The following is a 25,550-nucleotide window of genomic DNA, read 5'->3' on the forward strand; positions in this document are numbered from 1 at the left end:
TAGGAACGAGACGAGAGCTAGTTCTAAGCTTGTGGCTTGTTTATTGTTGTCATAGCAACTCCATAGCAACTGCCTGCCAAAATGGCTGTTGGCTACAGTGTGACGTCACATGAGAAATACGAATAGATAACTTTTCATCAGTCCAGACATGAGTCACATTAAGCTTATAAGAAGTTGTAGAGACAAAGAGGGAATCTCAAAAAACTGATCAGAACTAATGTAGGAAAAATTTGCCCTTCATTTTCAAAGACCAACCAGAAAAACAACTCCAGCTACACAGCAGCAACAGAGGATTCCCTTCATACAAAGATCTGGATATCGACTGAACTCCAACTCTTTTCCTCCAGACTCTGTCTTGAAGTTTGACACGCAGCTCATCAGCGTTGCTCTGGTTGGCTACAATTAGGCCCACAACAATGTGATTTATGTGGGATTTCAAGTCTTGTGTGAATCAGATTAAGGAATAACTACATATGAAGGAAGATGCAAAGCAGAAATCCGCAGGAAAAACCAATCTGAACAATCAATATTTCATAACAGGCAGAGAAGGTCCTGTGTAATTGCTCCCACAGAGAGTTTTAATAAAACAAAAGAAATATTCCTCCTTTTTCCATCCGCTCAGATTAGGGGAAACGACAGAGAATGAATGACAGTCATTTTCACCAAATTCAGATGGGAAACATTTTAATATTGATAGAGACATTTTATCTGAAGGTGGGAAACAACAGAGCCAAAAATAAACAGGAAAACAGATCAATATTTGATCGAATATGCAAAAAGAACAAAAATAACATATATAAAACATTGACTGCTTAAGGTAAGATTGTATTTATATAAGTTAAATCCCCCTCCTAAATCAATTTCTACATCCTTCAGGCTGCTTGTTTCCTATTAAATGTTACATTTATCCAAACAGCATGAGAACTTCAATGACCATGGCTTCTAGATAATAATAATGACATTCAGGGTCTCAGAAAATTTTAATATTACATAAAAATGATATTTTAAAGGGGATCAATTATGCAAAATTCACATTTTGAATGTTATTGTACCTCCATTTGGATCTCAATTGCTTCTAAAAAAGCAACCCAAACACTAAAACAAATAAATAACAAAATAAAACAGACGCTTTTTGGCAATAACTTAATGTGTTTTTGTTGGGTTTTTTAAAAATTTACATTATAAAAGCATTATACAGTCACAAATTATGAAACAAGCGATAAACTTTACATTTTGTCAAATGTCAGAATCAAAATCATCAAGCAAATATACATAAAATATGTTGAGAAATGTTCCAGTTATTATCAATCAAAAGCAACTCTAAACAGGAGGGTATTAGCCGTATTTCAAAGGAACTCAGTGTTTCGACAGTTTTGCAAAAAGGGGGGAACGCTTTCTAAAAACACAACAAACAGAAAGACTAGATCTAAAGCTGGAACCCATCTGGTTTGATCAGCAGGACAAACATCAGTCCAGCTGGCAGAATGAAGGAAGTGAAAATGCAGCTCACCTCCTTCCTGCATGCACAGAAAACAGCTGCAGCTCCAAAAAGAACCACCTCACGTTACTCATTGGATCGGTCAATGAAAAAATTACAAAGAAACACAAGATTCCTTTGAACCTGCATCAGAATCCACCGAACAATGTCCGAGCAGATCTAAATAGATGCAAATATGTAATAAACAAACCAGAACAATTTAAATCACCCAGTAATAGGGCTGGACAATAAATCAATTATATATATGTATATATATATATATATATAGACACGTCATCAATAGCAATATACATCTGATAGAATATTTCATATATATTCCGATCCAGAATCGCACAGCATTCTGGGGGATGTAGGCAGAGGAGAGAGTTTAGTCACTCCACCTCTCAATGCTTGCTAAACATGGTTGATGAATCGACTAACCCACTTGTTCTTTGGTTACCTAGCAACTCGGTACATATTTTGGTTGCCTAGCAACAAGATGCCGGGTAACTGGCGCAGCAGCAGTTTAAGGTTCCGCCTCGTAACTGCTTAAAAACAAACAGCGTGGAGTTAGGACTGTGGATAAAACAGGAAAGGTTGCACAGAATTTCTGATATTTAAAACTAATAAATGATTATCGATATTGACTGATATGAAATGCTTATATCAGCCATTTAGTTGAGGAGTACAACTCTTAGAAGGGGAAGAAGCAGAACCTTTAAAGCCAGATTATTCACATGTGATGTCAAAGAATGACACACATGTGTTTGAGAATGGTTGCCAGTTTTCCAGAACATTCTGGCCCTGGTGGGATTTTTTTCTTTCTTTTTTACTCACCAGATACAAACTTTCCAGTTTTAAAGTTCAAACTTCAGAATCTGATCCCTTGCCCAGCAGACGTACACCACACATTTAAATGGTACAATTCATCTTTGGTCATGAGAAAAGAAGATCTCTGGACTTCGTCAGTTTGGGATACGAGTGAGTCAGCGCCGTGGCTGATTGTTGTGTCGCCAGTGGTTACAAGAACCAGACTGTTTCCATCATGTTTAAGGAAATATGGCCGCTTCAAATCTAAAAAACTGGCGGCTACTTTTAAAATTTAAGCATCAACACCAAAAGATCCAACAAGGTGACGTACTGTAATATGTCTGGAGAGGATTCAAAAGGTAATTTTAGAAAATTACAACTTTTCCAAACTTCTCATGCATAGCAACCCTGTTCACTGCAAAAACACAAAATCTTGTGTACTTCGGTATGGTTTCAAGTGAAAATATCTTGATACATTTGAAATACGACAAACTAACTTACAAGAAATTTTTAGCAAGATATAAGAGCTTGTTTTAAGTCCATAATTCCTAAATATTGACTTGAACTGGCAGATTATTTCACTTATAAGAGGAAAATGTCTTGTTAATGCCACCCACATTTTTACTCCATTTTGGGGAATCAAATAATTATCAGGAAGTAGCAGAATTCCCAGAGTCAAAATAAAAAAATATATTTTATAGAGCTATAAAAAACATAATCAAATAAAATGGATAAATTGATAAGAATTAAAAGAAATAAGTGGATAAATGAAACAAAATAAATAAATATCCAGAATTAAAGACAAATAAATATCCACAATTAAAATAAATGGCTAAATAATTAAAAATAAAAATCCATAAATACTACAAATTAAAATAAGAATAAATAAATAATTCCAGAATTAAAATAAACAATTTTAAAATAAATTTCCTTAATTTCCATACATTTTCATAAATTGAATAAATTCTAAGAATTAAGATACCAAGATAATCTTTTTTTTTTTTTCTTTTTGATAATTTCACACATGACTTTGGCTTTAGAGCACTGTAAAAATGTTCAAACACTTATAAGGAGGTTTCTTCATCAACATTAAATGTTTTGAAGTGGAACATTATTTTAAGTGACTGAAACGCCTTCTTAATTCAAATTAAATTGACAAAAAACGTTACCGATTCCAAAGGGAAATTAAATGTAAAATAGAAATCAAACTACCCATTGTAAAAATAAAATCTAAGCAAAGAAAATCTGACATAAAGCAGGATTTAAAGGTGAAACTCCTGGAGATTGAAGCCATTCTGACTCTGAATGATGATCTATGAATGGACCGAAACACAAACTATATTTAGGTTTCCTGCTTCCTGTCAGAAACTGTTAGATGGGTGTCTACTCTTCTGAGACACAAAAACTGAACCGAAACGTATCACAACATCGTTTTGTTCTGGACGGCCCAGACGGACGGGCTTAAAGATGTCAGCAAAGATGCTTAAAAAGTCTCAAGTCTGGAGAGACTGAATAATAGTACTGAAAACTAAACCAGTGGGAGGGGTTAGAGGTCAGAGGAGAAAATATCTTCCTCAAAAAGCTTCTGGTAAATATAGCTAATGATAAAACTATTAATATTACTCCTACTTTCCCACATTTTGTCATATTACAACCACAAACTTCAACACATTTTATTTTGATTTCATGTGCTGCACCAACACAAAGCAGTGCAAAATTGTTTAGTGGAACAAAAAAAGGTTTTTCAAAGTTCAAACTCAGCTGGAACAGATTGACAGTGTCTAAAATTTCTTAGCTTTCACTTTAGGCAAACCAACTGGACTATTGCAACATTTGTTACATTTTCAGCTGGTGAAAATGTATATTTATATATAAATGTGAAGTTCAGCTTCACATTGGACTGAGAAAAGACAAACAAAACGAATTGAAAAACCAGTTCCCCTGCTTGCCTGTGGTGGCGCTGCACCAAGAACCACTGAAGAAAACAAGAAAACCTCTAAAGAAGACACTGAGCGCAACTTCGTTCTTCAAGAAATGTACACAAAAATGGAGTGGTCGTAGCATTTCTCTTTTGTCTTTAGAAAAAGACCATGAGCCATTTCTCCTAATAGAGTTAGACTTGCTTGTTTGCTTTGGTTGAATTTACCCAGAATGCCCTGCGCTGTAGTCCTATTCCTGCTTTTGGAGCCGTTTCTGGACCACTGGGTGTTCCCATCTGCATTCAAACCGCACCAGAATTCACTTCAACCAAACGCAATAAACTGCTGCTGGCCACACCCCCCCAACTCAACGTTTACACTCATACCTGAAAATCCCTGCAAACAGATGCGTAACTATGCAACTGTACGTCTCTGAAAAACAGAAGTGGAGCTTCCTGCACAATCAACAAGAATCCCTGCAAAAAGACAAAATTTGACCAAGTATTTTTGGTCTCGTTTCTAGAGCAAATATCTTAGAAAGTTTGAAATAAGACAAAACTAATTTAAAAGTCACTTTTCAGTAGGATTAGAGGCTTGTCTTAAGTAAATATTTGCTTATTATTGATGAAAAAGTACTTTTTCCATTGGCACATTATTTAACTTATAACAAGACATTTTTCCTTTTTATAAAACAATTTCTACCAATGCAACAAGTACTTTTTCATCAATAATAAGATATTATTTACTTCAAACAAGTTTGTTTGTAAGATATTTGCACTGGAAACTAGACCAAAATTACTTGGTAAGGTTTTGTGTTTTTGAAGTGAAGCAAGTGGTTTCTTGCTACACCACTTACCAACAAAGTATTTTATTGGAAAAACAGCAGCAAAGCACTAGTTTTTCCCAGTAGCCATTGTATAGCGCATACTACAATAAAACCAGCTGACCAAATGTGCTGGAGCAACCCTGGGGTTGCTAGGTAATAGCACAATGTGACTTAACAATTGGGAGGTATTTGAAACGGCTCGTTTTCCAGACACCAAAAAAACTCAACGTTTGCCAAAAAAACAAGTGCTTGGACTGTTTTTAGAAGCAGTTCAGACCCAAATTGAAGTATAAAAATGTGTAAAAATATTTAATAGGGATTGTATTGTAAGTTTTGTCACACCACACACTTCGACTACTTTGCAGGTTCCAGCAGATTTAACATACTTTACGGAAAGTGGAAACTCATTTTCAGGGTAGGACAGAAACCTTGAGGACAAACCAGCCAGTAAATTATCTCAGATTTGAACAATAAACTTTAAATCACACCTGCTCTCAGCTTCTCATGGTCTCCAGACTTTAGACTTCAGGAAAACCTCTCTGTACTTGGCCAACATGGCCGCTAAGAGAGTCTGGTTGATTGCAGCTAAGGCATCATCTGAACCTCTGATCTGTAACGTCACACAGCTTTCTGTGCTACACGGAGCATGCTGGAGGTGTGAAACCCTAGAGAGATGATCTCTGCCCCAAACACAGCAGAAAGACACAAACTTTGAGAATGAGGAAACCTGCCAAGGTCAGGGTTTTGTTTGCTTACGCAGCACACATGGAGACACCTTGGCTGACTTTTCCCAATCTCACTTTGGGCTTCGGCCAACGCAGCCTCCTGTCCTAAAAGTCTGCGTACAAACTCTGATGTAACAATCAATCTCAGGCCTAGCGCCAAACAAAACCAAAGATAAAAACTCAAAACATCCGAGTTTGAATAACCCAATCAGAGTTTCATCAAGAAGAAGTGTTAGGTTTGGTAAGTGGTGAAGAATGTGCTGGTAATGATGATGAGGAAGAGGAAATAATGACTGAGTAGACTCAGACCAACTGGGTGATGAGTCAGTCGCTTTGTAACCTTTAGTCATACTGGACAGATGGAGAGTGTGTGTGGGTGTGTGTGTGTGTTTCTGCTGCCTAACGGTGGGACATGACTGAGAAACTCTCACCTACTGAAGACGTCGATCTCTCAGGTTCTGAGATTCATTTGCCAGTTTTGGGTTTATGAAACGTTTTTCAGGTCAAGACTCCAGTGACGTTCAGAGTTCTCCTCTGTTTTTACAGCCTCTTAGATGTTTAAATACAGAAAATCAGAATGAAAGAGAGGAAGAAGTTTCTACAGGCTTCAGGGTGGAGAAACAGCAGAAACCAAATATAGGAAAGAAAGGAAAGGAGGGATGGATGGATGGATTGGAAAATGGACGGATGGATGAAATGAATAGTGGACGATCAGTGGGACAGATTCTTATTCTGGACAAAGTGTAAAATCTTTTACGTCCATCTGCAGTTCCTGGACAATTTTATGTCAAAAGTTTAAACTTACACCTAAACTTCCTCCATTCTTGAAAATTAAATATAAACATTAATGATGTCAGTAGATATTTAATTTTATTTTATTATATTGTTTACAAATATATTGTTGTTGGATGAACTGATAAGCATATCAAGTTACAGCCAACAATCCCATCATTTTGGTTTAGAAGAAGAGATTTTGCCACAGTTTTTAGTTTTCCCAGCTTCTTGCTAAATCCAGATGAACCAATACAAGCCGAAAAGATCGGATCACAGCGACGAGTTACTTTCATACGCCAATGCAAGAAAGACGAGCTACAGGAAGAGAGAGAGCCCATAACAGCCGACAAGCCGAGGAATCAGCAGGAAACACAGGGAGCAACACACACTCTGAAAACGCAGCAACGCTCCACATCCTGTTCGGACAGCCGCCATTTTTTCTTCAAGAGGAGGTCAGCAAGTCATCGCTGCAGCAAACAGGCGCAACTTTAACGAGCCGCTCTGCTGCATGTGTGTGTTTCTGTCACAACGCTGCAGAAACAAACAGCAGACTGGAAACCTCATGGCTGTGGGAACAAACCAGCAGAGGTGTGTGTGTGTGTGTGTGTGTGTGTGTCAGCTGTTTTCTGCATTCATCCTGTTGTTCCATCGCTCCGGTCACGGAGTTCAATATGAACGCCGGCCAGATCCAAATGCAACCGGCAGAGATTTACAGCGTCCCAAATGGATCAGCGCTGATGAAAACCTTGTGTTGTTCTGGATGAAGCAGCCAAAAATTGTTGAATCGCTTTTACTTTTAACATTTCAAACAATTAAACCTGATAAATAAACTTTTACGTTTCACTTGTAAACATTGAGGATGAAAATGTTATTTTCTAGGATGTTTCTTTCTGGGATGCAGATTCTGTGTAAAAAAACAAAACAGACATAAAAACTCCCACATTTTAAAATCTAAACTATGAAATGTTACTGAGGCAGATAGGAAATGATCAAGGAAGGAAGGAAAAAAGGAAGTAGTACGTAAAATAAGAAACAAGAATGTGAGACAGTAAAGGAAGCAAGGACACGAGGAAAGAAGAAAGGAAGGAACCAATGAACAAACAAAGGAAAGACAATAAAAAAGGAAAGAAGGAAGAAATGAAGGAAGGAAAGATAGACACAAGGAAGAATGGAAGAGAGGAAGGAAAGAAGGAAGGGAAAAAGAAAATGCATGAGCAAGAAATAAACAGGGGGAAAAAAGGAGCAAATGGAGGAAAGAGAAGAAAAAGAAGGGATGGAAGGACATGAAAAATGAAAGAAGGAAGGAGAGAAAAAAGAAGAAAGGAACAAATGAAGGAAAGATGAGAAAAGCAGATTAGGATGGAAGGAACAAAGACAAGGAAGGAAGGAAAGACATGAAAAAAGAAAGTAAGGACGAAAAGACAAGGAAGTTGAATCTGTTTTTCTGCACCATTTTTATTTTTCATATATTATAAATCATCTGTTGTCTTTTAATGCAAAAATGCAAATTATCTACATTGTAAAAATTTAAAAAGTCTTCATACCCAGTTTCAAATCACTGGGATCGAAGCCTGGAGTTTACAATCAGCTTTGGTTTTAGTGGCTCTTCTTTGTTCCTGTACCATAAAATCTGATTTTCCGCCGCCCGAAAGTGACAGTTTGGGTCAAAAAGCCTCATATTAACACTTTGGTACCAAGGAGTAAAATAAACAAAAGATTAAACTTCAATAGTTTTGTTTTTGACTAGCTGAATCTCACCAGCTCATTATTTGATCACCAACAGACGAAAGCTGGTCATGGATGGCAGCACGTCTGTGGGTTTGACTTTTTCTGAACACAAATGAGGTGAGAGAGGCAGCAGGAAATGGGGAAACCACAGTTCAAACACCAAACATCCCATCTTCCCTCTCCGTCCAGAGCAAGACAAAGAGCTCCCTGTTCGCAGCCTCTTAGCAGCCACTTTACACGCAGCGCAAGGTGGAAGCCCCACTGGCCGCGCCACGCAGCTCGCATCACTTCCTGCCTCAGAGCTGCAGAGACTCTGAGGGGTGACAACAGGAGGGAAGGTGGCAACAAAACTAACACCTCAAACCGTGCAGGCAGGCAGCCAGGCAGCTGATGATGCGTCTGCAGGAGTATGCAAGCATGCTTTGCACTGCAACTGTGGGTGTAAACGTGTGGATTCTCTTTAAAAATATCATATCAGATAAATCGAAATCTGTTCATCACACGGTGTCCAACATAATTACCATGACAAACCGATGACCTATGGATGAACAACAAATAGGAGGATATCTAAACGTACTGATAATTAGATTGACAGAAAAATGGATGAATAATTGACACATTTGCTTGTGGACCTAAATATGAATGATAAAGAACAGACAGACACAGGAACCGCGCTGTGGTTGCTGTAATGATGTGGATGCTGCTACTGAGTGAAGACGACTCAATGTAGGAGTTTCAGGAAGCGGATAAAACAGAAAACTATTGAAGGAAGGACAGATGGATGGACAGACGGATTTATGGATGGACTGATGGAAGGTTCAGTGAATGGACAGACAAAAAGATGGACAGTTGGGTTGATCCAACAGACAGAATCACGGATGGATGGATGGATAAAGTCTCTATCTACCGTCAGTGAGAGGAGTTGCTATACAAGAGGATTTAAAAGATAAAAAAAGGTGACATTTTAAATCCTATTTAGCATTTTATATTAGCCATTTGCGATGTTAACATTACTGGAGGTAGCAACTATCAACATCTCTAAATTCAGCAGCCCAAGTTTGTCTTGGCTAACATCATAAGATAACCGATTTACCTCAGTATTTATACAACCTCTTCTGAATAGATAAAATCTACAAGCTACTTGAAACGTCCTCAAAAATGCTTGTAACTATTTTAAGAGTTCAAACAAAATTATACCTTAATATTCATTAAAACACACAGGAGAAACTATCTTAGCACTACTAAAGCTGAAATTATTTCAGCTTTCAAAGCTGCATTTTCTTTAGAACATCTTAGGTAATATCTGCAAATGGTTTTCCGTGAAAAATGTGTCATGTTTGACAGAAAAATACAACGGTAAATTCTAGTTCTGGTCATTTATTTTTAATTCAGCTGACTACACAAAAACTAAGAGCTTCACCAAACACTGCAACCCTGGCTGTGAGGCTTTCCGCTAATTTAATTTCCATGAGCAGTAAAAAGGAAACTAAATAATGATCCACTTCCGAGTCGTAGCACCCCCACATCTTGTAAATCTCACAGCCTGGCCGCCATCTTTGAAACAAACGGAGAACTCAGACTGGGCTCATCCCGAAACAAACATATTGAAACAATCAAAAATCAAGTTCTCACTCCAGCTACTGAGAGATACTAGCTGCTAAAAGCAAGAAAACCTTCAGCTGACCCGGTGAGATACTATGAGTTTATATTTAACCCTTTACGAGAACCATAAAGGACACAAGAGTGGGTTTAAATATAGCGAAGGAATTTCCCATTCATGTCAGCCAGTGGAGACAAAAGTCCAAGAATGTAAACTAAGCTGGGAGTTCTCCTGTTAGAACTGTCTTTACCCCACTGTGGATCAACCAGTTGTCATGGAGACAAAAGCAGAAAATGACCTTATGGTGACCTTGATCCAAAATTGCAACATTTGTTAAATTTTCAGCTCCTGCAGTTCGCTTCCACACCGCAAACAAACCAAACCTTTTGGAAAATCTGTTCTCCTCCTCGCCTGTGGTGGCGCTGTAACGAGAACTACTGAACGAAACAACAGAAGAAGACACTGAGCGCAACGTCCGTCTTCACAAAATGTATACAAAAATGGAGCAGCATCAGATTTTAACGGTTATAGGATTTTTCTTTAGCCTTGAAAAAACAAACAAAAAACCAAGACATTTCTTCTGCTAGTGTTTGTTTGGTTCCATTTACCCAGAATGCTCTGTGCTGATGTTCCCTTCTTGCTTTTGGGGGGGTTTTCAGTTCGCTTAACATTCACACCTCCCCAAATGAACCAGATTTTCAAGACAAACAAACTGCAGTTCAATTAAAATGGATCAGAAATTTCTGATCAATGTGTGCAATTCACTTTTTTCTTTTGCGATATCAAAACAGATATCGGAGGTTTAATCTCAACCAATACAAAAAACAAATGTAATGTAAAAACAATGTAAAAATAACTTAAAACTAACCAATGTGAAATTAATAATAAAGAAAATGACAAAAACAATAGTTTTCAACAATAAAACTCCTTTTAAATGTTTTCAAAATTGCAATTAGAACTTCTAAATATAATGTAAAATAAATAATGAAGCATAGAATTAGACTGAATAAATCCACCCTTATGGATTGGTACCAAATCTAGAATTTTTTTTCAATATCAGAACCAATACAGACAATAATAAAATCTCTAATTGGGTCATGTCTTTGGTGTTTGAATGCAGATGGGAACACCATCATAAATCGCCTAATGATCTGACTGAATGAACAAAGAAAGATATTCTAAATCCTCAAATTCAGGCAGTTCAGAGTCAATACATCCAACGTACAGCTACACACTAAACGCCTGATTATCATAAATGAATATCTTTTAGAGCTGTAGAATGATAAAAATTAGTGCCAGAAAAAGAAACAGACCACTATTTCCTCTAAGATAATTACAACGCCAGACAGACCTCGATGAGAAACGACAGCGGTAAGCGGAACCGTGTCTCGTTCAGACGGCCATTTTAAAAACAGCATCATCTGTGTGAGAGGTGGTGAAACCCAAACGCTCAGCTGTTTGGCCTGCAGCGCGTTTTCTGACCTGAGAGATGTGGTTGATGGAGGACTCCATGCGGCGCAGCTGCGAGGCCTGGATGTCCAGCAGCTGCAGGACGTTGTTGGCTAAGGCATTGATCTGGTAGGCCACGCTGGCCAGGGACTGGGTGGTGTAGGCTTTGGTCTCCTCCAGGGCTTTCCTCTTGTCCTGGGCCTGACACAAAAACATGACAAAGCGCTGGTTAACGAGAGGGAAAATAAAACAATTTACTCCTAATGTTATTACAACACCATCTCATCTTGGAGCTTGTATGTGGTTTTGCAGCCACATGAGGTCAGCAGTTCAGAAAAGGCATGCAGCTGTCTCTCAGCCTCTCATTCCACACATGCCACTCTTCTTTTGAAGGCATTTAGATGAAACATTCTGCAAATGTTCAACCAAACCTTACATCCAATCCAGTAACATTTTTCAGAGTAGAGGCCAAGCTTAATATTTATTTTGTCTTTAAAATGCGCTGCAAAAAGTAGCAAGTTATAGTTATAAAAAGCCAAAAGGATTAAGACAAAGCAATAAAAAAGTCTAGCACGGCTAGCAGTCAGATTGTTAGCTATCCATCATGTTTCCAACAAAACAAAAATATAAACACATCTGTTTTAAATTAACATCTGAAAAATTTTCAAGCTCACAAAGACGTTAATTATAGGATGATCTTCTTTTGAAATGCAAACTATTTAACAAGGGGCCAAACAGAGTAAATGTACACTAGCAGCATCTTAAAACACCTTAGCTCACAGAATAGTGAGCAAAACAATATATTTAACAAAAAAGAAACAATTATATTATATTTAATTTCCCTTTGGTAACAATAAAGTATTTTTCAATTTGAATTGTATTATAAAAAGAGAGAAAGAAAAAAAAGACATTTCACGCTAAAATGTTCATTCTTAAGTAAAAGGTCAGGTTAGCGTACAAGAAAGGTACGCTAGCAGGATCAAAACTAAAAATGATTTTTTTATCAGTTTTTAACAGTAAATTGTAAACATTTTGTGCTTCACATTTAAAATATGTAAACAATGACCTGAAATAAAGACTTCAAAAGAAAAAAGTTAGATGCTACTGCTAGTATAGGAAATAGCGCCCCCTTTGGTTCCAGAGTGCAACTGGACCAGTTCCAAATATGGGATGGGTCTGACATTTGACCAAACGCCACTCTGTCATTTGCAGCCCCGTATTTTTTTTAAATCAATCAAATCAATCTTGAGTCTCATTTATGACGGTACAGACAAAACTCTAAACAGGTGGGTTTATAGTATAGATTTAAAGGATGTCAGTGTTTCGGCTGTTTTACAATTTTCCAAATGTTTGCTCTAGATGTGTGGTGCATAGAAGCTGACTGCTGCTTCAAAAAAAAAAAAAGGAAAAAAAAAGAAAAATATTATTCTGAAAATCTCATTCTTTTGTAAAACAACAATTTAGCACAAGATAAAAGCTAGCAGCATTCTAATTAAACATGCTAGCTGTCAACACACTCTTTGCTAGGACAAAAAAATAATCCTACAACAGATTAAAGTGGTTCACTGCTATCTAAATGTCATCCAAGTTGCTCATTCTTTAGTAAAAGACCAAAATATCACACTGGAACTTATGCTAGTTTCTTATGCTAGCAGCTATTCAGCAAGCTAAATGAATTAGCTTGCTGGACATGCTGACAATTTAGCTGCTACATGTTTAAAAAAGCCAAAAAAGATTTTTAAGAAATCCAACAAAGGTTTGTGAAACATTTATATTAGCAAGAAGTCAATATAGCATTCAGTAACAGATAAGCTAACAGATGGTGAGCTAGCTTACAAAATAAACTTCAGAGGTCAAATAAGGCAAAAATACAACAGAAACAAAGTGGTGTGAGGTGTCATTTCAAGCACATCAAGTATTTCCACTATGTAAAATTGAAGCGACAATAGTGTAGTGCGTGGTGAAAATTTTGACACATCTTTCTTTGAACTGGACGAAAGCTAAAAGCCAGGCTCCAACTGAGCGGTGACGTCTGATCTCTTTGTAGCCGGTCCTCTGCTGCTCACTCGGTCCAAAAAGCCGTGCCTGGAGGGGGAACACTGGGCTTTGATAACAGGCTGCTGAAGCAGGAGGTGGGCGGTTCCAGCAGTGGTTGAAGAGCAGATTACTAGAGCTAGTAGTGGTGGTGGTTCGGGGGCAGAACGGAAAGAAAAGGAACATTTGGTCATGAGAAAAAGAGAGGGGGAAAAGAAGAAAACAACCGGAGTCGTTAATGATTCAGAATCAATCCGTAGATTGGAGAGCTGACTGCTTCTTTTTGGTGGGAACCAGACGTGTTGAGCAATGACAACTTTAGAAAGGAGAGGAGATTCCTCATCATGTCAAATACATGCACACACCTACTGCTGCCACTAGATGCTGTAACAGCTGGATGGGAGCAGATTAAGACGACAAACAAAGCTACATCCTGGTGGGAATATCTCAGCTGGTGACAGGAGCAGATTTCCTGAACCGTTCACTGGGGTCATGTTTATTTGCTTCAATCCAGATTACAGATCTTTTTATATTGCAGAAACAATCGTCTCTCTGTGAAAAGGGATTAAATATATAAAGACTTGAAGCTGAAAAATAAAAATGTGTCATATTTATTTGATTTTCTAAGTGTTACAGCTTTATATGATATTCCATGACTGTGAATGCACATTAGATTTACTTAGAGAAATGGCAAAAAACAACAACCAAAACATCCACATCTATTTGAAAGGGCTTTTGGTGTTTAACTGTACCTTCTTTTATTGTGGTTAGAACTGACACCGATTTATTGTGCCATGTATTTCTTTTAGAAAGTCCAGTTCACACCTTCCTTTGTGGAGGTGTGAATGTGTAAACAAATAAAAAACAAAAACAAACAAAAAAAAACCAAACTCTGGTCCATCTGAAAACCTCAGTCTCCGTTTGGTTGAAGTGAACTCTGGAGCGGTTTGAACGCCAAGCGGACCAGAGACCGGTGGAAAAGCAGGAAGTGGACTATAGCGCAGGGCATTCTGGGTAAATACAACCAAAACAAACATTCTAATCTAGTGCTAGCAGCAGAAATGGGTTATGGTCTTTCTCTAATTCCTCCAACTGGTAAAATCTGACACTTCTCCATTTTTGTTTACTTTTTGTTAAGAAGGAAGTTGCGCTTAGTGCCTTCTCCAGAGATTTTTGTGTCACATGTTTTGTAGTTCTTGATGCAGCGCCACCACAGGCGAGGAGGGAAACAGGTTTTTCAAAGGGTTTAGTTCACACACTGTAAAATGTAAAAGTAAAGTGTACTCAAAAAGAAAAGTGACCTGAACTCATTCTAGCTTACTCTGTTGACTATACTAACTTAAACTTAGCAAAGACAACTTTCTACTGAGGCAAGTAATCAAACTCATCAGCAGCAAGTAACCCGAACTTGGAGTTATGAGTGAGCAAAACGCATCTGCATAACCAGCAAAAAACTCGGCATCATTCGGCAGCTCTCGTTGAACGCACATGCGCATTGGACACTGGACGAAAGTGACGACGCGTGTTTGAAAGAAACGCCAAACTGTCAACAATACGGCGGTTGCTGCAGCTAAATTTTGTCACGGTAAGTCCCACTGTTTTTTAGCAAACTTATATTCGTTATCTCGGCCGTATAATTCATCCATAAGTCCAGGTTTTGAGGTTAACTTTATGTGTAATGATTTAGCGATGCCTGGGACTAACGTTAGTCGAAAATATCATGTTTATGTAGTGGCAACAAGATGGAGCGGCAGAGCAAAAAAGCTGTCCGGGCGCCAAAACAAAAAAGGAAAAGGGATAAGGATAAAGATGTTGGCGGGTTAAAAAAGCCGCTGTACTGTTATAGAAGGCTTATGATGAGTAGACTGCGATAGGTGGGACAGCTGTAAACTGTAGGAGAAGCAGCCGTGATGAAGAAGTGTAGGGTCACCAGATTTGGGTTTCTGAAAAGGAGGACACTTCTTTTTTTGTTGGCGGGAGGGTAGAATCGGCGGACACACATGCGCCAACGGGGGGTGGAGATGGGGGAGACGGGGGGTTTGGGGGGTAGAACCAGCGGTAGCACAAGAAATCGTGTGTACATGTGCTACCGATTTCTTTTCCATACAAAGAAACCTGGAATGGAGTAGTGGAACGGAGTGGCAATGTAATCACAATGCACTGTAAGCTATGTAATGTGTTTTGAGGCAGTTGACCAAAATCCCGGACGATTTTTAAATTCCCCCCGGACATTTTTTTAGGTCTGAAAAGTAGGACATGTCCGGGAAAAAGAGGACGTCTGGTCACCCTAAAGAAGTGTTACGTTGATATGTAATTGTGGTGTTGCTTCTATTGTTGTTAGGACTGCGAAGACCCAGATGTGTCTCACACCCCCATTGGGATCCTGACCATCATTCCTGAGGACAGGCAGGCCTCCACTGACTCACTGCACCTCCAGTCTTCAAGTACTGCCATCATTTTGGAAGGAAGTCTTGTCATGAATGATCTTGGGAATCTTCCACATGCCATGTGTTTGCTCTTTGGACTTATTTATTCTCTGAATTTGGAGTACCCTCAACAACTGAAGTACACCTTTGACTTCATCCAACCGGTGCTTCTGTCACTTGGACATAAATCCCTAAAACCAAAAATACAATCACTCAAAAATCTTCTGATGCAATGAGTGAATGTGATGTGACATTATGGATCAACGTTGATACCTTTACCCTTATTGGAAAAGTGATTTTTATTTCTTGTTTGATTCTTTTTTTGTTGGAGAGAGCATCATTGCACTTGCAGACTACTAAATGGTTTTATGTTAATGAGGAGAAACATTACTTCACTTCACTACTTCACTATTTACTTTATCAATGTTATGATAAATGTTGGGCTCTAGTATTGAGAATTGAGTTTTTGTTTCACACCAGTCAACAAAGACATTTAAGCAGGGATTCTCAAAGTTTTAAAGACTGAGGGCCATTTGAAGGATTCAATATTAGATTGAAGGCTACCCTAGAAAAAAAGTCATGTCATTTTTTTCCCTAAAAAAAGTCTATGGAAAACTTTGTTTCCAGGTTAGTGTGTATGTAACCACACTTGAGAACCTTGTATTTAAGGTAAACTTGTTTAATTATTAAACATTTTTTTCCATTCAAACTGTTGTCTGTTGGCTCTTCGTTCCAATAACTTAACACTTTTGGTTCATCTTACTTGAACATATCAAGGCAATTGGTTTCCTGATATTTTGCAAGTAATGTGAACTCTTAAACGTGTAAGTATAACTTATTTTTATGAGTACTGCTTAATTGACATAACTCACAATTTGAAGTAGTCATAATTGACATTTTATAGTCAACTTTACTAATGATTTTGAGTTAACGGCACTCAAGTTTACTGCCTTTATCTGAGTGGTCTAAACATAGTTATTTTTAGCAATAACACCTTAAAATGAATTAGCTACTTTACTTGAAGATTTTGAGGCAATCGGTTTCCTAACTTTTTTTAAGTAAAGTGAACTTATTACTTTTTACAGTGCAGGTGTCAAACTCCAGTCCTCAAGGGCCGCTGTTCTGCAGTTTTTAGATGTGCCACAGGTACAAAACACTGGAATGAAATGGCTTAATTACCTCCTCCTCGTGTAGATCAGTTCTCCAGAGTCTTGCTAATGACTTAATTATTCTGTTCAGGTGTGGTGCAGCAGAGGCACATCTAAACATTGCAGGGCAGTGGCCCTCTAGGACTGGAGTTTGACACCCTGGTTTAGTTCATTTGACACATTGCAGTGTGAAAGCGAACTACAGCAGCTGAAAATGTGACAAATTTTGCAATTTTAGTCCCAAATCAAACCCAGCCTACCGGACTATCAAGTGTGAAAAGATTCCAAATCCAGTTAGCATGTGGAAAGTGAAAGTTCGCCCCATTCCACCGGGCTCATCAAGTTCTCTGGGTGAAACCCTGGAAGACAATATCTAAGGTTCTGCAATAAATCTGAAGCTGCAATCCAAATAAAAACAAAAGCAGACATGCATTTTTGTATTCCTGCTCTAATCTGGTTTTGGGAATGTGAAGCAGGGTCAACTGTGGGCGTCAAGAGGACAGATGCGACACTTGATTGCTTCTTAGTTGCCTATTCGCCACTCTGTGCACAAATCCCCTGACTAACCAGCTTTGCATCTCGACACAACGATGTCAGGAGTGAAGCAAATGAGTCAGAGCGCGGAATGAGACATCTGCAAAGAAAAACAAAACAAAGTGTGTGTTGATCAGAGCCAAAGGCAACACAAGAGAGGCAGAGAATGAGGTAAACTCTGGAGAGCTTTGGTGCTCCTGCGGCACTTTGTCTCATATTTCAGAGCTGGGTAATGACAGAGCAAGAGAGGCTACATAGTATCCAGGAAGCAGTGGAAGTGTGTAGAGGAATGCAATTCACAAGAAGCATGTAGCTGGGAGCTAAAGCGAGACAACCAAACAGCTAGCAGTAAAACGCAGCGTGGGAGAATGAAAAGTTTCTCAAAAATCCATTGGCTAATGAAGTTCAGCGAAATGAAAGGGAGCGGCAGCCACCGCCGGCTGTCATCAATCCAGTTTGGCGAGATAACAATCACAGATGTGCAGCCATGTTTTAAAAGACAATGCTTTTTAGTCAGGACAGACCTGTTGGACGGAGACTGGAGGACGAGTTCAAGAGCCAAGAAGGAGCAGAAATATGAAAAGACTCAAGCAAAATCTTACATGTACATTAGTATTCTCCACATTTTCTTGTGCTACAATAAAACTCAATGTACATCTGAGTTTTATTCTTTGCAAATAAAAACCTTAAAAGTGTGCCAGACTCATAAGGACTGGAGCTGTCCCAGTCAAAGTCCAGAACTGAATCCAATTGAAAACCTGTGCCAATGCTTAAAAATGGAGGTTTAGAGTAAAGCTGCAACAATTAACCCAATTGATCTTGAATAATCGATTATGGAAATAATTAACGACTAATTTAGTAATAAATTAGTCGTTAACGGGAGGATATAGATGCAAAAAAAGACCATTTAATTAAACTAAACACTCATAGCAGTAATTAAGCCAAAAGTGAACAAAAATTTTTGCATTGATGGAAAGGAAAACTACTTATTTTTCTACAATTCCTTAAGTTGTTTAGATTTGTCTTCACCTGGTTCAAATTCTGTAAAAAATAAAAAAATCTTATATTGACCACCTTTTACTATCCAATTATGAATCTGTTCATCTAAAAAGAACAATTAAGATCAGCAGAAAGTGCTGAGAGTTTTACATTTAATGTCATTACTATTTTTGCTACAAATGAATTTATTAATGTTTATTTTCTTATTTAAAAAGGAAGTGAATTATTTGTTTATTTACATTTTTTTAATGTATGTGTATATTGTATAAATAAGCTGAAGTGGTTCAATGAAAAATCTACCAATTAATGATCAGAGTAAATTATTAATAATTATTAGTGGCGGTTCTAGTTTAGAGGCTCTCCATTCAATCTGACTTATTTAATTTCTTTAATTATATTAATTCTTTAATTTCACTTTGGGATCAATAACGTATTTTTAAATTTGTCTGAGCTTAAGCTTTTCAGCAAAAAAAATAGACAAAAATAAATAAAAATCTGACTCTGGAGAGCTGAAGAAGCAAACGCTTTCATTTTTTTTAAATTTACAAACTCAAAAATCCTGTTTTTTCTTCCAGTTCACAATGATTAACCACTTTATGTCCATCACATAAAATCTCAACAAAATACAGCAAACTTTGTTGATTTAATGTGAGAAAATATGTGAAAAATAATCCATGAATCTGCCCAGAACGGTCAAACATGTCAGAACATTTTGCAATAAAATAACTTCACGTTTCTGCCGTTGATCTGGGCCTGGATTTGCACAGACGTTGAACACGTTCACGCGCTCCTATTTCTCCAAAGGGAACTGCACTTAGGAACAACAAAAAAGTCCAGGAATGTCTGGAATTCTGCAACATGTGGATCAAATAAAAACTTCCCAGCGCCGTTGAGGAATCCAACCGCTGAGATTACGGACAGAAGAGTCGGAAGAGACGTAAGGCTGAAAGGTCGCGGAGCGCCACGTGAGCCATTGATCCCGACTGAAAGGACGGGTGGTGGGGGGATAAGTGAGCAGAGAGCCGCTTTATCGACATGGATGTCAAATATTCCCCCGTCCGCCAGGCTGTGAGGTGAAGCCATGTAATTAGATTACAAGACAGACGTGTTTAGGAGCTGGCTAAGAGTTGGACAAGCCAGTTAGTGATCATCTACCTCTAGAAAACTGAAGGGTGAACTACCAGAGAATATCTGGACAATAAATCAAAAACAATGCACATTACAATAGACATGATCAATATCAATAGATAAGACATCTGATAGAATATTCAATTTATCGAATATTCACTGAACTCTGAGCCAGAATCGTACAGCATTTGGCGGATGAAGGCAGAGAAAAGACTCAATTCTCTCATTCTTTGGTTACCTAGCAATTCTCTCGTTCTTTGGTTACCTAGCAACAACCTGTTGAGTAAGTGGCGCAGCAGTTTAAGGTTCGGCCATTGTGCCTCATAACTGCTTTAAAATAAACAATAATGCCATGGTAATGTTTTAAACATAAAACAAATCAATAATTATTGTTATCAAGTGATATGGAACACTTATAACACAATAAAATACTCACTTTGGGTAAAAAACATATCTGCCAATAAACTCAGCCTCTTACTTGTTATTTTTTCCCCTCCTTTCTAATTTATTGTTCTGCTGTCTGGAACTAAATTGTTTTAATTTGTCGCTTTGGATTAACGCAAAGTTTTTCAAGACAATCTTTACAAAATAATGAACAATTTCCCCATAAACCAAGAAATTATAATTTCCTCTTCCAGTCTTTGAAAGACTCAATCCTCCTGTGAAAGTACAGCTGGACAATTTGGCTGAAAAACGCATCACTATGCAAGTGTTTCACATCAGTTGACAGAATTGATTGTTTTGTTGTTTTAAATACCAGTATTTGAAAAATCACCAAACAGTTGGTGTGACCTTTCTTGTTTTATCCACAGTTTTTACTTCACGCTGCTGTTTTTTGTTTTTACTTTTAAGCAGTTATGAGGAACAGTGGAGAAACTTGAAACCGCTGATGCGCAAGTTACTCAACAGGCTGTTGCTAGGTAACCAAAGAACGAGTAAGTTGCTAGGTAACCAAAGAGAGTGAATTAGTTGATGTCATTCACTTTTCTTAGTCATACTTATTTTGAATAAAACAATATAAATAATAATACATACAATTTTTATAACAATTTTTCAGACACTAAAAAATGCTTCTATATTTTTATAAATTCATAAATAAAAGTTTTCTAAACAATTTGATCAAGAAAAAGAAAATCTGACTGTGATGTTACTCAGCTTTTGAAATTCATGTATCCCTTGATTAGTTTCAGAAATTTGGATAATGTGCATTATTCAAAATTTTGTTGCAAAATGGAAAGGTTGTTAATTATAGCAGCTATTATCATCACAACTGTTACCATTATGACAGTCTAACCATTTTGCTTTAAAAATGTATTTTTGAGTAGGGCATGAAGGCTAAGATTTAAGTGTATCCAATTTTATTTGACATCTACTGTATCCATTTTCTTTTAACATAATTTCTCTGTTACTTCATTTCTTGACCCACTTTCCAGTTCTTTTTTTTTGTTAGGATTTATATTCATAATTTATTTGTTCATAGACTTACTTTGCATCCTTTTCCCTGAACATTTAAGCGGACCAGAGCTGTCCCTGTACCAACGCTCCCTGAAGCACAGAGTCAGAAATAAAAGCCACACATCATCCCTACCTCATACTGTGGGAATGTGGACACCCACACAATATGCCTGAGGGGGTGAGGTAGAGAAAAGTTACTCTGAAGATAAAACGACTTCAGTTTAACCTTGTCCTGAATGTGACACGCTAACTCAGGAGTCTGTTCTCGGACTCGCCTCAGCAAGGCAGATGGTGGCTCAGAAAAAGGCCATAAGGTCCAGCTCAACCTGACGCCATTAAAAATGTGTCAACAAGGACACAAAGGGGACGTTTGGACATGGAGCAAGCTCATTAACCCCAACCAAATGATTCAGTAATGGGTTCAACAAGAAAGAAAGTGGCCATTAAACATTGAACTGTGCATTTTATTAAGGATTTTCTCTCTGCTGATTAACACTGAATCATTTAGGTCACAATTCAGCTTGGACCAAACTAACTCTGGTCAGCTGAAAGGACGGATGGGTCTGAATGGTCGGCAGAGAGCTGCAGGGCACAATAAAAACAGTCCACGTTGCAGAAAGAGATGGAGGAAGGACAAAAAAAGCCAATGACAAGAGGAGCAGAAATACACATTAATCATGCTTAGACATTTAAAAAAAACAGCATTAATTACACTGGACACCAGAACCAAACAGGTATAGCCTATAACATCGGCAGCCGATAAATCAGACCAGCATTTTGAAACTATTTTGGTCTCTTGGAAATTTCCAACCAAGGACTAGGTTTGTAAATTAGCTTGTAGCTAGGAAACCACCGTACTTAACAAAAGTTGCTTTGCTTTCATCACTTGCAATTCCTTTGGGATCAAGAACGTATGTTTAATTTTGAATCCAATATCAGGGCTGGACCATAAATCGACAACAACGTATATCACAATAGACGCATATCGATATCAATAGATAAATTATTTGATGGAATATTCCGTCATTTCCCTTAACACCAATCTAAAACCCGCAGTGCATTATGGAAATTGTAGGCAGAGGATAGACTAGCTGCCCAACTTTTCGCAGCTAGCTAAGAAAAATTGGTGGCATCAACTAACTCCCTCACTCACTCATTAGCTACCAAGCAACGCTCATTCTTTGGTTACCTAGCAAAAACCTGCAGAGTAACTTGCGCAGCAGCAGTTTCAGGTTTCGCCACTCCATAAATATGTGAATGTTCTATGAGATACGTTCAACAGAAACTGAACCGCTAATAGGTGGGGTTCCACTGTAAGCTTAGAAAAGTCAAAATGAGGATTTCAGACATACAGTAAAAACTCTTAACACATGGTGATAGAAGGATTTTAGAGCAGTTATCCCAAAACTGGTTTGTTTTGGTAAAGCAGGCAAACATCAAGCTTCAGGGATGGTCGTATTGAAACTGTCTGGACTAAAAGTGATGTCAGTGCCAGGAAACCAAGCACTTAAGTGAACTTTACCAAACCAGCCACAACGATAGCCGAGCCTCTATAAATAGAGATGGACATTAACCAGTTAATTTGAGCACTTTTGTCTAATTGTGATCTTGTGTAAATCAGAGAGACTAGACAGTGAATTTAAACTTGTTTTAGAACCATCCCAAACAAGAATAGAAAAAACATCTGTAAATAAAAATGATTTTTTTTTTTTTTATAAGATCTTCACCAATGATTTAATGTGTAAAAACAGAAACTTCATGAGCATTCTGCTGCTTCAGCAAAGTCAGGCTTATTGCCTGGTTACCACATCACACTTTCATTTCCCCATTCCTACCGTCTGCAAAACACTGAAACCACATCAGACAAACTGCTGAGATTTTAGAGCTGGAAATGAAAAAAAAACAAACAAACAAAAAAAACTACGGTGTAAAATAAGAAAGTATTGAAGGAAAGAAGGAAAAGGATTAAAGCACAAGGATGGAAAGAAGGGGGTAAGGTATGTAGGACTCTAGGAAGAACAAAAAATGGGAAAGATGGCAAGAGGTAGAAACATGGTATCAAGAAGCTGGTTAAAATAATTTCACAATAATTCATTAAAAATGTTTTGAATATGAGGGTTTGTCCTACCAAAGCAGCCAGGTGGCCACTTTGCATGCAGTCTGTTCGTCTTTGTCACACTCTCCAAAAACATGACACACACACGTCTGACACAAACAGGAAACTATTTATAATAAAACCCTGATCAGAAAATCCATGCGCAAGAGTCTTAAAGCCGGGTGGCTGGCAGTCTGTCTCTATTATTACCCCACTTCCTGACAAAGACAGAAGGCATTTCAAGAGAACCAAACAGGAAACATCCCTCTGACCAGTCTGTGTGTCATACGTCTATCAAAGTCTGAAACCCAAATTCAGTGGAGAAAGTTGGTGTTCACACCAATTAGTCCGCTTTAATGGAGCTCCAGTCCGTTTATCTAGAAAGTTTGGTACGTTTGGGGAGATTGGAATGTGTAATCAATCCAAAAATCCAAACTCTGGTCTAAAAAGTGAAATCTGCAAATGAAGATGCCAATCGGACCGGAAATCGCTCCAAAATCTGGAAGCTGACTAAAACGCAGGGAAATTCTGGGTAAATATAACCAAAAAAACTCCGCAAGAGTGTAGTGCTAGTGGGAGAAATGACTGTGTCTTTTACAAAAAGACAAACGAGAAATCCCACAACTCATTTTTAACACTTTTTAGACCATTATGAAATGAATTTAAAGCTTACCTCTCTATAGAAAAATACTTCGTCCTGCCAACTGGCAATGAATTTGAACTTACTCATTATAGATGCAAAAAAGCTAGAATGCTAGCAAGGGTGTGTTAGAAGTGAGCCACAGAAAGCGATGAAGATGTCTGCTTGTGACTCAAACTTTTGCCTGACAGCATGACTGACTATAGGGGCCACACTTAGAAAAAACAAAACAATAAAATTACAAGAAAAGTCATAAAAATACGAGAATAATGTCATCATGTTACAAGAAGATGTAGAATATGAGAAGTTGTAATAATATTGGAAATAAAGTCACAATATTTTGAGGCTAAATTCATATTACTATAGTAAAGTCATAGAATTTGAAGAATTTGTATGAGAAAAAAAGTCAAACTAATACGAGAAGTTGTAATAATTTGAGAAGTCATGACATTAAGAGAATAAAGTCAACATAATGAGAATACATTCGTAATAATAGAATAATGCAGTCAATATTTTGAGAGCAAAGTTGTACAAGAATAAAGTCTTAACAATACGAGTATAAAGTTGTATTATTTTGAGAATAGTTATAATACCTGTGAGATAGAAAAAAAATAGAATATATGACCAAATAGCCTTGCCCAAATTAAATTTAAGACCTGTGATTAACCATTTAAAGCCCATATTAATTTTATTTTTAATGTATGTAAGACATTTTACAGCCTTAATTTTTGGTGCATGAATTTCAGACTTAAGGATCCGCAGACACCATGGGCGAGGTACTGAACAGGTTTTTCAATGGTTTAGATCGTTTGGCACATTTTGGTCTCTGATCGAACTGAAACTACCGGACTGTCAGCCTCCTGAAAGGTGCAGCTCAAGCACGGCCTCTGTGACAGGAACACAGAGCGAGAGAACAAGGGATGGGAACGCAGGAGGGAGGAGTGCTTAACGAGACGAGACATGTAGATCTGCAGAGTGTAGAGTCAGAAGGGAAGGCTCATTCTGACACACAAAACTCTTCAAATCCTGCTTCTTTTTGAGCATCAGCACTCGGATCGAGGTTTTTTTTGCATGAAAATTTGGAGCAAATTTTACATCAGCGGCTACACGATCCCCCACCCTGCTGTTCTGCATTTAGCTACAATGATTTTCTGCCACATTTTTCAGCTCCGACTGTGGCTGTCAGGGGAGATCAGGGTTTCTATTAATGGACCAAAACCGTAGCCGCATCAAAGTGCTGACTTTTACAGAAACAAACAAACAAACAAAAAAAACAACCTCTGGCTCTCTGTGCCAACTCTTAAAATAAACTGTTACAAAACAAGTCGATTATTTACCGAGATGTACAGGTTTATGACGACAGCTTCATAGCATTTTATGATTTCTTACTTCCCCCTGTTGCTGTCAAAGCCATCAAACCTCACCACACTGGCCTTTAAACATCGGCAGAGTTTTGTTTTTTGTTTAAACAAAAATCACTCGCATCACAGGTTTTCTAAAGGAAAGGAGGAGAATTTTTGTCCACTGAACCTTTTAGCCATAACTTTTGGATCACTATTTGAAAGGTTTCTACTACAAACTACCAGACTTTTATTTTTTAATGTCCAGTTATGTCAAAGAGTTTATGATGCCTTGAAAGAAAAAAAAAGCCCACAGCATCACAGATCCCTCATCACAACTTCCAAAAATTTTAATTTCAATCTAATCTGAAATCAAAAGGAACTAATTATGTTTTTGTTCCACTAAATAAATGTGCTTAAAAATGCATTTTGCTTTGCAAATG

General features: G+C 37.7%; 1 protein-coding gene across 17 annotated transcripts in view; it reads right to left on the reverse strand.

Moving 5' to 3' along the window:
- The window catches only part of abi1a (abl-interactor 1a), a 51,603-nt gene that overhangs the window by 22,221 nt on the left and 3,832 nt on the right, over positions 1-25,550 (reverse strand). For all 17 annotated transcript variants that reach the window (XM_044104076.1, XM_044104079.1, XM_044104075.1 and 14 more), the window contains exon 2: positions 11,342-11,509. In XM_044104076.1, coding sequence (XP_043960011.1) covers positions 11,342-11,509 — 168 coding nt within the window. The remainder of the gene's footprint in view (positions 1-11,341; positions 11,510-25,550) is intronic.

Source organism: Gambusia affinis, linkage group LG21 (assembly GCF_019740435.1).
Source record: "Gambusia affinis linkage group LG21, SWU_Gaff_1.0, whole genome shotgun sequence".
Classification (NCBI taxonomy): Eukaryota; Metazoa; Chordata; class Actinopteri; order Cyprinodontiformes; family Poeciliidae; genus Gambusia; species Gambusia affinis.